This window comes from Panthera pardus, unplaced genomic scaffold, assembly GCF_024362965.1.
Source record: "Panthera pardus isolate Hobbes unplaced genomic scaffold, ASM2436296v1 HiC_scaffold_25, whole genome shotgun sequence".
Lineage (NCBI taxonomy): Eukaryota > Metazoa > Chordata > Mammalia > Carnivora > Felidae > Panthera > Panthera pardus.
Window position 1 is genome coordinate 59410545 of NW_026526821.1, and position 15574 is coordinate 59426118.

At 39.7% G+C, this 15574-nt stretch overlaps 1 protein-coding gene across 10 annotated transcripts in view; it reads left to right on the plus strand.

Annotated features, from left to right (window-relative positions):
- The window catches only part of AFF3 (ALF transcription elongation factor 3), a 570287-nt gene that overhangs the window by 126809 nt on the left and 427904 nt on the right, over positions 1–15574 (plus strand). For 6 of the 10 annotated variants that reach the window (XM_053890583.1, XM_053890586.1, XM_053890587.1 and 3 more), the window contains exons 3-5: positions 432–506; positions 2803–2923; positions 4181–5005. In XM_053890583.1, coding sequence (XP_053746558.1) covers positions 432–506; positions 2803–2923; positions 4181–5005 — 1021 coding nt within the window. The remainder of the gene's footprint in view (positions 1–431; positions 507–2802; positions 2924–4180; positions 5006–15574) is intronic. The other 4 variants (XM_053890590.1, XM_053890591.1, XM_053890592.1 and 1 more) reach the window with 2 other exon arrangements.

Sequence of the window (15574 nt, forward strand, 5' to 3'; positions counted from 1 at the left end):
GCCAGCACTGGTGTGCATCTTGGAGTGCTTTTGGTTATCTTTAAATGGATTGGGGAATGAAGCAGGTTTAGTTAAAGAGGAGCAGCTTGCCTCTCACCTCCCAACTTCTCCATATTTTTAAGTGATTTTTACTCCCTGACCCTGGAAAATACAGTAAGTCTGATATCTGCCTAATTGATTTTTGCTTTCAGCCTAATGCTAAACATCTAAGCCATGTTGCAGAGTAGGCAGTGTTTATAAATTTGTTTTCATTGCTATATTCTACATCATCCCTCCTTTTTTTTGTCATGCCTCATATGTGGACCCTCATGTCCTGTGCCCTTTCCCATTGGCCTTTGGCAAAAATGCTGACAAACTCATACACATTCAGATACCAAGGGCTGATCAGGTTAAAGTGTTTCCCCTTCTTGTGGTGTCTACATTTTTTACAGGGGTGAAGACATCTTAAGCCAGAGGAATGACTCTCTAGTTGTGGAATTTCAGTCGTCAGCCAGCAGATGTAGGAGGTATTATTTTGGGTATGGGGGCCTCTCAGAAGTCCTGAAATCATCCTAAATGACCACCTGCCTGCTCCATGTTACATAAGGCCACTTCATGCATCATACCAGTCTTGTGTGTTTGGTTGGTTTGACCTTGCCTGAGGGCAGCAAGCATGTTTATGGAAGTCTCTGTGCATGGAGTCCTGCATAGTTGGTGCTTCGCAGATACCCGTGTGTGCTGGAGAGGGGAAGAAGTACGGTGCATGGTATGCAAGCTTATTTTTCTGATTGCCAAATGCTGGTTTGGGTTCTAAAGTTAGCAAGTTCATAGTAAAACTCGAATTGTCCCCTTGGTTAAGGCTACTTCATGCCCATCCACAGCATGAGTCGTGTGTTGTCAGAGCAGTCTCCATTTGAAATCCATGGAATGTGTGTGAAAGCTGCAGTCTCATATTGCAAATGTCCACAAGCAGGGCAAGGCAATCATAGCCTCTTCTTTGAACTTGAAGCCTGGTTCTGTGAATAAGAGTGTCATTTTCATCTTATGCCTCCCTTATGCCAGTCACTATCACTATAGCCATCCAGAGAGTTCTTAGTGATCGCAATGTCAGAGCTGTGAGCCTCTCATTTGGTAAGGCTGTGGCTGCAGCCTCCGTTTATGTGAAGGTCACTGGTTGGACTCCCCAATCTAATAACTTTGGGTAACGTACGAAAGATGAATTAAAATGCTAATAGGTGATATGTTCTGGGTATTTTAACATTTCCTAATCTTAAATTTAAATGAAATTCCTTAGGTGTTCTCCCAGCCTTGCTGAAAGCATATTTAGCATTGCCCCTTAGCGAATTTAAAGTATATTCTATCCACCCGGGCAGAGCTAGAAGGATAAGCAATATTTATTTTATGATCATTTTATTTGTGTCCTCTATAGCTACATGACACAAATATTCTCTTATACTCAAGATGGCAATTCAGCTAAAACAAAACTAGACAAAACAGGATCTCACTCTTTCATATATTTCTATGAACCCACAGATCCTTTCATTATTAACAACATTTAAAAGCAGTACATTGGAGTTTGGGCACCTAAAGCTATTCCAAAGCCATTTTGTAGATTACCTTCACGTTTAAACCTTACAACGCCATGAAACATCCCTGTTTTATAATGAAGACACTGGGGTGCAGAGAGGTTGTGTGGCTTTCCCATCATCATGTCGCTGGTTATGGGAGAACCACAGTCAGTAGGTGGTTGTCCCGGCTCCCAGCTCAGGCATCTGTGCATTAGATCAAGTGGGAGCTCTAAGCAGAACAAGGTCACTTAAAATGCTTCTGCTAGGAAATGAAGACAGTGCTCATTCTGAGGGACATGTCAGTTATGTTGTCTCCACTGAGCCAGATTTACTTTATGTACCAAGCTGAAAAAAACATGTGTATTTCCTTCCTTCAGTAAACGGGTCACTTCCTTATTGTTAGTTGAATTAGCCCCTTTATTTCCTCCTTATGAGGGGGAAGGAACACTCCCTTAGTCCTCCCAGTTATCTGGTGTCTGGTCACTTCATAATTGTATTTTGGGAGAATAGATATTAATTTTCTTTAACAAAAAGGCTGAGATCCTTGATGACACACCATAATTCAATTTCCGTTCTCTCCCTTCGTTGCCTGCACCCCTTCCTCCTGGCACATTTTTCATAGTTAGGAGTGATAGTGTCAAATATATCAGAAGGAAGAATTGATTCAGTAGTAGTTTGACGACTTGACTGATTAGCAGAGATCAGAAGAAGGCTCATAACTGTGAAAACCACTGCAGCATGGAGTTTTAACAGCTCTTTAGGGAGCTAGTTAATGAAAGAATCACTACAGAAACACAGCCATGCAAAAAAAAAAAAAAAAAAAAGAAAGAAAAAAAGAAAAAGAAAAAGAAAGAAAGACAAGAACAGAAGCATTCCCATATAACACTAAGAGTCTATGTCTTAAGAGGAAATATGCTCATAATTTCTATTTACACATCACTGTAATTACTGTCTGCCTTAAGATTATTTTCAGTCTTCTCCTGTCAAAATTGCTTAGATATTTCCTGTTTTACATATCAGGCAGAGAGGTCTAGTACTGGTTGGAACTTGTCCTAAGGATTTTCTTTTGCTCCTGAAGAATGTAATTATCAGACACCCAAGCTCATACTGCTTGATTAGACTGGCTTTAATCTGATCCATGTTCTTATCATCACCATTTGTCCATGACCCAGACTTCTGCACTCAGGGGAATGTTTGGGCTTTAGCCTTTAACTTTTTCCTATGTGGTTGTTCTCTTTTCTTTCTCCTGATGCAGCGTCTATGAACCAGATAGAAATGTGTTACGGAGGAAAGAACGAGAAAGAAGAAATCAGGAAACTCAGCAGGATGATGGCGCATTTAATTCGAGTTACTCCCTTTTCAGTGAACCCTACAAGGTAGAGGTTTTCTGTTGTTCATCTTCACCTTCACTTGTACCTCTACTTTCAGTCTGTATTGGAAGAGTCGACCAACCAAACTTCAGCTGGCTCTCTGCCTGGTCAGCCCAGGAAGACAGCTCAGCCACTCAAAATGAGGTCTTCTCAGATCACAGATCTTGGTGTTTAGTTCACACGACTTGACTGCCTGCTCCCTCAGTAAAATATAACTTTTGCTTAATAGTGAGAGCTGCTTGCTGTGATTTTTATCAATAGTATAGACTTCATTTCTGCATTGATTTTCAAAGTCAATGCCACTTGTTATGTTTTTTTCTCAGCTATTAGGAAATATAAAGAGGTTTGGTAACATTTGCCACACATGGGTCATGCTGCAATCAGGGTACCTGATAGGGTGATGAGAAAAAAGCTGCTGGATTGCTTCTCATTTATACCAAAGGTCAGAGATACAGCTTCTCTTCCAAAATGAAAGGTCTTCCAAGATTTCACTAATATCTGAGGCTGCACAGAACTATGGATAGTTTAGGCTGGTGGCTTCTTGCACATTTAGCCCCATGTTCATTTTAAGCTTTACTCTGACTTCTTTTGCCTGTCCCTCTGGGATTCTGACAAGAATAATTATATATTTAGAAATTGGCAGCAGAACAATTTGAGCCAAATTTGAATTTTCAAGAAAAGCTTCCAAAGGGACTATAAAAAAGAAAAGAAAACCTAATCCTGGAAAGTCTTAATTGAGACTGTTGTGTGCAGCTACAGTGGTAAATTTTCTGATTTCCTTAGCTGTAGAACACCACCAAGGAGAGATTCCTTTTTGATGTAGTCTAAGGCTCTTAACAGCTTCCTGGTTCTGGCATGATACAGAGTGTGGATGGACTTCTTCAGCAAAGGACAGGTTTTTTTTTTTGTTTTTTTTTTTTTATGTTTATTCATTTTTGAAAGACCGAGACAGAGCACAAGCAGGGGTGGGGCAGAGAGAGAGGGGGACACAGAATCTGAAGCAGGCTCCAGGCTCTGAGCTGTCAGCACAGAGCCCAACACAGGGCTCGAACTCACGAACCGTGAGATCATGACCTGAGCCGAAGTCGGACGCTCAACCGACTGAGCCACCCAGGCGCCCCAGCAAAGGACAGTTTTGATGCCATCCCCCAACTCTTATTCTGAATGTGACAAGCCTACTGTGATCAATAATGGCACCTCTCCGTTGTTTCCTGTGTTTCTGTTGTCTCTAACAAGAGGGTACGTGTGTTTCTCTTTCTCCAGACGAACAAGGGAGATGAGCTCTCCAACCGGATCCAGAATACTTTAGGCAATTATGATGAAATGAAAGACTTTTTAACTGATAGATCTAATCAGAGTCATCTCGTTGGCGTTCCCAAACCTGGGGTTCCTCAGGCTCCTGTGAACAAGATCGATGAACATTTTGTTGCAGATTCAAGAGCCCAGACCCAGCCCTCATCTGTCTGTAGCACTGCATCTTCCACACCAGCAGCTGTCCCCGTGCAGCAGAGTAAGAGGGGCACCATGGGCTGGCAGAAGGCTGGGCACCCACCATCAGATGGCCAACAGAGAGCAAGTAAGCACGGACCCAGGTTGCTTGATTTGAACAGATCTGCTAACCCAAAGAACCATAATAAAAAACCTAACCACTCTGTGTCGAGCCCCTCATCCTCATCTTCCTCTTCTTCTTCTTCTTCCAACTCAGCACAAGGCTCTCTCAGGACCTTGCTTGGAGATGGTGTTGGCAGACAGCAGCCACGAGCCAAGCAAGTGTGCAATGTAGAGGTGGGTCTTCAGACCCAGGAAAGGCCACCTGCTATGGCAGCCAAGCACAGCAGCAGCGGACACTGTGTTCAGAACTTTCCTCCATCCCTGGCTTCAAAACCCAGCCTGGTTCAGCAGAAACCAACTGCATATGTGCGGCCGATGGACGGCCAAGATCAGGCTCCTGATGAGTCTCCAAAACTTAAGTCATCCACAGAAACCAGTGTGCACTGTACGTCATACAGGGGAGTCCCGGCCACCAAGCCAGAGTCCACCAGAGCCAAGGCCAAGCTGTCCAAGTTCAGCATCCCCAAGCAAGGAGAGGTAAGTTTTCTCAATACCACCTACATACATCTGAGCAGTTCTAAGTGACCACTGGACGATTACAAATTAAACTCCCATGTTTCTTTATTTCAGTGTGTGAACAACTCCATATGGTAGGATTTGTAGCAATCACTAAAGGAGGATGTACACATAAATAATGGTTTCCTATCAACTTTCTCAAATTGATTATCACCAAATTATTTTTAAGTTCCAACACATGCAGTTATGTGTCTACATTCATTCAGGAAAGGAATGTCTCCTTTAATATAGTTCAAGGGATTTTTTTTGTATTGTTAATGAGTCAGTGTTGTCACAGATACTATATATTAGAAATAAAAGTATCATAAAGGCTATATATAAAGAGGTTAATTTTTATGTAAAAGAGTTCAGAAGTTTGATGCTTTTGTCAGTTTTGGAATGTTCGAGCACAGATTTCACAAAGTAAACCTCATAATGATTTTTAAAGTAACTATTAAATGACTCAATATTGAGGGGCACCTGGGTGGCTCGGTTGGTGGAGTATCTGACTCTTGATATCAGGTCTTCATCTCAGGGTTGTGACTTCGAGCCCGTGTTGGACATGGAGCCTACTTAAAAAAAAGACTTAATATTAAGTATGGTGCATATTCAAATGTATCAAAGTCTTGTCCATATTATAATATTTAAAATCCAGGTTAATTGATTTGCATCAAGTAAGAACTCTCCTTGTCCTATAAAAATGATCTTAGGTTATATGAAGAGAATGAAATCTTTTAGTTCAGATTCTTCTGGTTTGCATCTTGAATTTAATCTAAAGTATTTATTTATTGCATTATAAAATATGTATATTGGATGTATAGAGTATTAGAATTCAAAAAGGCAAATCACATAATCACAGGGGTAGCAAAGAAGCCATGATTATTCACTTGAACAGTAAATCTGGATGGAAAATGAAGTTTTGTTTTAAAGAACCACATTTCAGACTATATTACAAATTGATGACAGTTGTCAAGAGCACATGAAAAAGTATGCCTGCACATTTTTTTTTGTTTTGTTTTGCTGTGATGTGGTATATTAACAAACATAAAATGTGAATTCTGGAGCATTGGATTTAAGAACTGTCCATTTTTTTTTTCTTTTTGACACAGTCATTTTTAAAGATGGAGTAACACTGCAGGATATTCTGTATATTTTAATTTGATTTAATAACCAAATGAAACACGAATGATTTGATGTTTCTTGTTGGGAGTCTGACAAGGCTGAAGTTAATCATTTTTGAGCTGAGCTATCACTTCAGAAAGCACCATGCACCAGTTGGGAGATCAACATATTACCCTTGAAGGAGAAGATATATATTTTTTTACTCTAAGGTGTTTATACAGGTTCTAAAGAAGAAATTAAGTGGCATGTATACTAGTAACTCCTTTTAATTATTCATTTATGATGGATCCCATAAAGTATTCTTAGGAATTAATAGAAGCAACACATAATTTCTGCAAGCATTTATGTTTTTAAAAGTTTGTAGGAAACACACATTAATATCACTTTACAAAATGAATTTATCAAGCCCTTTGATTTTTGTTGTCATCAAATGACCTGGCAAATTAAACATGGCTTATCCTTGAACAGAGGTGGCGGCAACCACCAGGAATCCTTTATAATTGTAATCCCAATTGATTCCCTGTTAAAATGATTTTTATGTGCCAAAGAAACTTCAAATTTATTAGGTAGTAATTTATTTATTTACTTTGTAACTCAATGAGTTGATAAAGCCCTGGTTAAAAGCCAGTTTTTGATAGCCAGTATAATCCTATGAAGATAACTATACAGTTTTCATTAGGCTTTGGGTATGTCATTAATAACATGGACACTTTCAGGACGCCTTTCCAAGACCCCAGATTGGGAATGACACATTGTACTACGGTTCAGTAATCACAGAAAGAGGGAAATGCCTAGGATCGAAAGTCATACCAGGAGAAATTAGAGCTTTTAAAAAGGAAGTGTTTCATTTCCCCCATGTAATGACATCGAGCCAGTCAGCTTGCTTCCTTCCTAACATTCTATACTGAATACTCTAAAGAGGCCAATCAAGCCTGGTTAGGAAAAGGTAAGAAGTGTCATTCGTAAAACAAAGTTTTAATTGGTGGATTTGTTTTTTTTGTTTTTGGTATGAGAGATGTACAGTCCTTATTTTAGCAAAAAACTTTGCATATTATGGAAAATATGATAATTTGAATTTTGCAACACTTGTGTGTTTAATCAGTCTATTATAATAAGAAAATGAATCTTTCCCAGTTAGCAGCAGAATAGTATCTATAAGTTACATTTTCCATCTTTCAGACTCAAAGAGTTTTTTTGTTTGTATGTTTGTTTGTTTTAACAGTACTCCGAGAGACCCTTTTATATATACCCTTTTGCAGGTATATCATTATTTATAGGACATCTCTATAAAATCCATAATCATAGCACAGAAACTGAAGAATTTTATCAGCTAATCAGTTTGTACTTTTATGGGGATATTTGCCTTTATTTTCTGGAGAGAATAAAACAAATGTGGCAAATAAGAAATATTAATGCCTATTTTTTTTTTTACGCAGATAGTACCTATATAAAACTGTTCTCTTGATAGTACTGACATTAATTTTCAATGAGGTAAGGAATGCATTATCTTAGGGAAATTTACAGAGGCAGTGACCTGAAAGGAACTTTCCTGATTTGACTATACTTTCCCAGGGCATTAGGTGTAGAATAAGACTTATGCCTGTGTGAAGGTTTTGGGGGCTGAAAGGAAGTGTTAGGTAAAAATGACGTAAAGACAAGGGAGATGCAAATATAGCTGTATGGCATTGTGTAGGTACAGTCCTCATAAGAAATCAAATCAATGACTAGGTGTAATGTGATGTGAGAAATTGAAAAAAAAAATCTAAGATGTGATCTCTATGTGCAAGAAATTTACATGAATTGAATAAATTAAACTCCAGCACTTAGCTTTTAATTTGCAATTTCTCTCACGTACAGTCCAAACTAAATTTAAAATTGGCCTTCTAGTCCTAGAAAATTTCCTCACCTTCATAATCCTTGTGGTAGAAAACTATTCAATGTTATTTTAAAAAATTGAGAATTTGTGAATCTCTTTTGCCTGATTTTACACTTCATGAAATTTTTCATTCTTTTTCTTACAACATCTGCACTCTATCTGCTGCCATGGAGAATTATTTGTTATAATTCTTTAGTCTTCAATAATAGGTAATTAGTGTGGAAAAATTCAGTGCAATTTGATGTGGAAGTTAAAGACCTCAAGGGAGTTCCTTAACTGATACACCTGTCTCCTGGCTGGTTTTCCCCAGCACAGTTTTGTGTTTAATGAAAAACATATTTTTGTTGTTATAGCTGAATTTTTGATTCTTGATGTCATCCCTCATTAAGTGAGCCTTCCCTGGAGTGCCACTTGGAAGGGTGACTAGCATTAGGTGAGGGACATAAGAAATGACTGCAGCACGTGTTCTAGAACATTCTTGGGTAGGGCACACTAAATCTTATTTGCAGTTGAAGAAAATTTTTTGTTTCACATACACACACAAAATTGATGTTTTGCCCTTTACATGTAATTCAAGATCCAGACACTGGGGACTGTTAACCTAGGAGTAGATATAGGTTTTGTGGGACCTAAAATAAATACTGTCTTGGGAGTTTTCGTTAGGAAAAAAGGAGTAGAAAAATTATCTTATGCTTGAAATTTTTACAAAAACATGCTTTAACTCATTGCTAGAGCCCCTCCTGGGGCCTTGGAGGAATGTTCACTTAAGAGGCCCTGAAGCTCATGCGTCATTAGCTTCATGCTGTATCTATCCTTCACTCATGGAATAATACAAAATTATTATTAAAATGATAATTTTAGATTTGAAAAGAGTACTTTATGTTGGCCTCAAACTTGGTAGAATTTAAAAATACATATGTATATGCTAGGTGATACAGGAAGACAGAAATGGGACAATCCTATAAAAAAGCCTAATATGCAGTGCCACTGAGACAAAGCACAGGAATATGGGCCTCATGGGCTATGAAATCAGTTTGTGCGGCAAGTTACAGCTTCACTGGTATTCCAAAACATACACATTTTAGTTTCTGTTTGTTATTAATTTAATAAGTAGCAGTGACTTAAGACCACTCTCACAGAGGGCTCTGATGGCTGAGAATAGAACACATCTGAAAAGCCAGGGAAAGAAGGAGAGAACGCAGGACCTGCTGCTCTTAGTTTAACCAATGACGAGGAAAGAGATACCTCAATTTGAATATCAATTAATAGACTGTGTGTATATTAGGACTTTTCCTAGTGGTTGATAATTCATCCACAAGAACAGAGACACCATTTTTGGCTGGTCAGAATTTTGTTAAAATAAGTAAATAGTTGAAGATGTATTGATTAATCAGCATTTTCACAGTGGGCATTTTAAAATCACCATTTATACCATGAATAAGAACAGAAAGATAAAGCACTGTGATTCCACAAAATAGCTTCCTAGAAAAGCAATTAACTGATTTTTTTTCCCTAAGTTCACAGAAGATAAATGATGTAGGCTTCCTATTTCCTGTCACTCTTGGTTACCTTTGTATGAAAATGGATTTCTTCCAAATTAAAGTCGGCACCAGCCTGTCGGACGGAAAAGGCATCTGCAGAGAAATGTGTACATTACATATTCATGCCAGTCTAAATTTCTTAATTACATTTGAGATGTATAATGTTTTCAAATGGAAGCATGCTATCTGATGGCTGGTTCATTGATGAAATGAGGGTGTATGTCCAGATTGGAGACTCGGTTTCCCTGACTGTTGTAGTTTCATCCTCCCCATCGTCATCACTTCCATCCTCCTTCAAGAGGCCACATCTTGTAGGGCAGTGGGACAGCGGCGGGGGGAGCGGGGGGGTGGGCTTAGTACCAGCACAGATGGTTCTCCTCTGCGCTTCCTCCTCCCCATGTAATCCGTGCTATCTGTTCCCGGAGTGAGGACGTACACAACTTGTACCCTGTAGACTTAAAAGAGGGAAGACCCACAACTTTGATCTCAGATATGAAAGGACTTGTTTTCCATCTTATAGATGGGTCATTCTGAAGGTCAAAATGAAGGCTGGCAAGTGGAAATGTTTCCATATTTTTTGGTACTTTTATGTTCAGCCAGCGAGGCCCTGAAAGGTAAAGCACTTAGCCACTTAAAAATAACTTCAGCTTCTATAACCCTTTATTGAAAACTTTGAAGAAAGCATATTAAAATGTGTCTTGTGTGAAGGTGCTGGTGTCCTTTTCCACCCCCTTTCCTCTCTGGGTTCATATTATAAAACCACATTTTCTAGCCATAAGGTAGTAAACTACTCCCAATGATGGAGGCATTGAGGGTGAGACCCGGAGGGAAGCTATTAGCAAGTCCCCTCTACTTTCCCTGTATATTTTCTCAGTTCTCATAAAGTTTCCTCTCCCGGAAAGCATCTGGACAGATTACGGGGCTGTTTTCTCTTAAACTGCAACCTTATGTGTGTTGACTCCAAACCTGGGGCTAATCAAGAGCCTGAGGCCTCTGTGTTTGGAGCCACTTGAAAAGATGGTATATAATCCAAGAACCTCTCCTACCCTGGAAAAAATATCACTTAACAGTCCAATGACAAAAGCCTCTTCTTTTGTAGTTCATTTGTTCTTGGTTGGAAATCCTGGGCAAGCTTTCAGATACGTAGGATACATGGTGGAATCCTGATGGCTCTGCAAGGTGTAGGTTCAAATCCTGGCTCTCCCACTTATTAGACATGTGGCCCAGGGCAAGTGGTTTAACTTCTCTGGGCCTCAGTTTTCTTATGTGTGGAGAAAATGATAATATCTATGTGTCAGAGTTGCTGGAAAGAGGAGTCAATCGATGAGTTGAAGAATGTCATGTACTTAGCACAGTGACAATATAGTAAGCATTCAGTAAATATTGGCTATATTACTCTTCCTAGAAATACCTCTGAAATGACAAAAGCAAACAAGATAGAGAAATGATAGTATTGGAAGTTGGTGTGTGTGTGTGTGTGTGTGTGTGTGTGAGCTAAAGCGAGAGAGGCAGAGAGATGGGGAGAAGGGAAAAGAAGAATGAAGTTCCGGAAGTTTTTTGGTGTTTATTTGTTAGAAATAATGGAAATCTTGAAGACTGAGATTATCCTGGATTAATAGCGCAAAGCCTGAGTGACATGATTCTCTCTTATTTAATGCTTAGCCCCCTCCTGAGATTTTATTGCCAAGTCTGGGATCGAATTTTCTCTCTCTTCCTGTGTATTTGGCTTTCCTGAGCTATTATTACCTGTAGTGGAACATATCACACTTGAGCTTTATTTCCAGTTAAATGAAATATAAAATCAACAAGATATGGGCTGAGGAAAAGTGTTAAAATTTCCAGGTAGTATTTAGAATGACTCACTGAAATAGATCTCTTTGAAGCCACACAGTATTAAATAGCAAGTTTAATTGGGCCGAGGAGGAGAATCACTTACCCACATGATTAACCAGCATTACCAATACCTTTATGGTAGATGAGAGTGCAGTTTCCCTGCTGCCAGTCACACACTCTGTCCTGTGGCTGCAAGTGTGACAAGCAGCGTGCCAGCCGCCCCTGGACGTCGCAGTTTTCCATTTTGGCCAAAGGTCAGGCTTTAGGATCAACAGAGGTGTTGAGAAGTGATACTGACTGGGACCTGTGTCTGCAGTAATTGGCTTGATTTTAGAACAGAATGAGGAGTGTGGTTTCTGGAGCTAGATCTTCTGAGTTTGACTGTCAGTCCATTGGCTAGCCAGTTGACCTTGTGTCTCAGTGGCTTTATCTGTGACACGGAATCATGACTAGTAAGCCAGGAATGCCTTAACAAAGTACCACAAATTGGTTGGTTTAGAACAACAAATTAATTGCCTCACAGGACTGGAGGCCAGAACCCTGAAATCAAGGTGTTGGCAGAGTTGATTTCTTCTGAGGGCTGTGAGGGAGAATCTGTTGTAGCCTAGCTTTACTGGCTTGAAGATGGCTGTCTTCTCCCTGTGTCTTTATGTTGTTTTCTCTCTATGTGTGTGTCCTTCTAAATTTCCCCTTTTTGTAAGGACATCAGTCACACTGGATTAGGGTCCACCATAATGACCTCATTGTTAACTTGATTACTTCTGTACAGACCCTATTTCTATCTAAAATTTATAATTGTGAAGGACACAATTCGATAAACAGTACCTGATAGCATTTTATAGCGTTTTTATGACTATTTAATAAGTTAATACTTGTTCGGTGTTTAGAATAGTGTGGCTGGCACATAGTAAGCTCTTAAAAATCCACAGTAACAATAACTCAATAATGATTATAATTATTATTATTTATAGTAGGTATGTTTACTTCACATTTACCTTCTAATATCCTCAGCCCTAGATGTTTTGAGAGCTCAGAATCTGGAAATTGAGGTGAGGTGGTGAATTTTACTAGAATATCCATGTGATAAAAGCAAGGATTTTGTTTTGTTTTTACTGGAGTCTGTTTACTGAAGTTTCCCTAACTGTGCCTGGCACATTGTTTGTGCTCAATAGGTATTTATTGAATTAGTTAATTAATTTAAGGATATGGGTGAAGGAAGTCACTCCCCTCCAAACACTGACCTCCTCTCCTTGGGGCCTCAGTAATTCCTGCAAAACCTTTTATGGGAGGAGAAAAGCCAAACACTTCCAACATATAATTTATAGCTGCCGTTACAAAGAGAAATGGGAACCATATTTACTGATATATGTAAACACAGCCCATGTAAAATAAACCATAGAGCTATATGCTGGCCTCAGAAACAAAAGCCAAAGCAGGCGGTGTCTCTGCCAGGGATGTTATGTGCTCTGCCTCTTTTTCCTTGTTCTCCTTTGTTTGGTTTTCCTGAGCAGAAACTCTGGCCTCGGGGCAGTGTGTGCGGTGTTCTGTGTATGTGCTGCAGGCAGATGCTTGTTTCTCTGGCCACATGATGCCAGCTGTAGCATGAGGACTTAGGAATGAGGAGGGTGGTGAGGGGTACAAGGGACAGTGGGGAAGAGACCACATTTTCAAACTTTCTGCTATGTGAATTAAGTTTTAATGGATTTGAAATAACTTGGAATACATGGGGTTCTTAGAGGTACTGATTTCCAGAATGTCCCTTTGGCCCTTTTCCTCTATATGTCATTTTGTGCTTCATGGATCTTGTTTCTGTCATGATTCATGTTTGACTTATTCATGGTAATGCGTTATTTCATAATTTATGTAAACATAGTCCACACATTTATCCAGAGCTCTGTTTATTTGTTGTCTTGGAGACATATCCTTCAGAAATATTGCTGGTTACATAGCATTTGGGTCCACATAGCTAGTGGCATGCCTATAATACACAGTAAATGGTTGACTCTTTATCTGTGTGACAGAAGGCTAAACAGTAGAAAATAGGAAAATGTGTGCATTCAGTTACTGATCTATATAAGCCCTGGAAACAAATATAGATCAGCCACTCCCTTCCCCCCCTTGTTCTTGGATGTCTTGAAAATCTCACAGAGAGAGCATGGGCGAGGGAAGGTCTACTCCTAACCTCCTGTGGGATGTTTGACTACTCTCTGTGACGTCCTTACTGAGGCTCATCCTGTTTGTGCTCAACCCCCACAGCTAAGAGGGAAATTAGCACCTCCTGGGATAGGCTTCCCATCTTTGGACAGCTCTCACCCTTCCTTGGGTTGATGTATAAGTCAACCTTCCAAAAGCTTATACTTCTTAGCATTAGGTGTGCCCACTGGGACTTCAAATTGCTGGATATTTCACCTATGTTTGTGTTTTATTATTAATTCCTGTAGGTTAGGTCCTCTGGACAGTCCCTCCCTCAGGGTCACGCCACCCTTTTCCAGATGGCATCAAAGTAATTGAAACACGAGTTTTCAGAGGAACCTTCCTTGCTTCAGCATAACCTATCTTGATTATTCCTTTACCATTTTGATAGTTTGTGGTTAGTATTACTGTTTCTTACCCTTTTATAATTTGTGGTTAGTATTTCAGAAAAGGGAGCAAGCACAGCATAGTAAACGGGGCTGGGTTTGCACCTGTAGAGGGGTACAGATAGATAGGTTTGGAGGATAGGGAGCAGGTTGCAGTATTAAAAAGAGTAGATAAAGTAATCCACATTAAGAAATTGAAACGTGAACCAGAAGAGGGTGAGGCAACGTTAGCAGGAGGTACCTGGAGAAAGAAGAAGTTGGCTGGAGTAGAGTGGGTAGCTAGGGCAAAGGTGCAAGTGGAAACGGAACACACCTCCTTGCCCTATAATACCAAGAGGACAGTGTGCTGGAGTGGAATATACAAGGAGGAAGGGAATGGGAGAGGAAACCACATTATATAAGGGCTTTAGGCCACAGGAAGGACCATGGTATTACTGTGAGTGAGAATTGGGAGCCCTTCAGGGGTTCTGAGCACAAAGTGTCATGATCTATCTTAAGTATTACAAGGATCAGTGTGGCTGTAATGTTGAGAATAAACTATAATGGGTAGAGGTGGAAGCAGGAGATCACTTGGCAGATGATTTCTTTAATCTGGGGCAGAGAAAGGGGGGAGATGATAGTAGTTATAGGACCTAGGTTGTAGCAAAGATGATGAGAAGGTTGGATTCTGGATATAATTTGGAGGAGAGTCAGGCAAGAATTGACTCACCGGATGACAGATGGAGAGGAATTGGGGACAGATTTTTGACTTGGGCAACTGGAAGAAAGAAGTTACTTTAACTGAGATGGGAAAAGCTATAGAAGCAGGTTTTTGAGAAGAGCAGGAATTCATGTGAGCTTATTGGAGTTTGACAAGTATCTGTTAGACATCCAGGTAGATATGAGTAGACACATACATTGGAGCCACAGGTGTGGAATTTGGTAGAGAAGGAATATGTATCTGGACTGAAGATACAGATTTCGAAGTCATTGGCATACATGTGATAATGCCTTGAGGCTGGATGAGGTCACTCAGGTTAGTGTGGCTAAAGAAGAGGGCTGAGCCCTCATGTACTCCTACATCAAGGGGTTAGTGAGAAGAGAAGGTGCTAGCAAAGGAGACAGAAAGGAAGGGATCAGTAGGCAGGAAGAAAACAGTGCAGTATCTAGAAGACAGGAGGAAAATGGTATCAACAAGGGAAGGAAATTAATCAGTTTCAATTCTTGGTGTTGGATTTAGTAACATGGAAGTCACCGGTTACCTCAATGATCATTTTGGAGGCCAAAGTCTGAGTTTAAGAGAAAATTATGAGAAGGAATTAGACACATGACATATAGACAGCTCTTTCCAGAAATTTTGCTGTAAAGGGCAGCAAAGATTTTGAGAGTAATATGTCTTCATTATAAAAAATTTGGATAACATTAAGAACATAGAAGAGAAAAAAAATCACATGTAATCCTGCAATCTGGAAGTAGTTACAGTTAACATTTTGGTATAGATCCTTCTGGTCTTTTTCTATACTTAGACCTTCTTTATTGAACTGGGGTGAAGCTATCATATATGGTTATTTTCCCAACTATTTTCCTTACATACCAAAACCACTTTGCCATGTCATTGAAC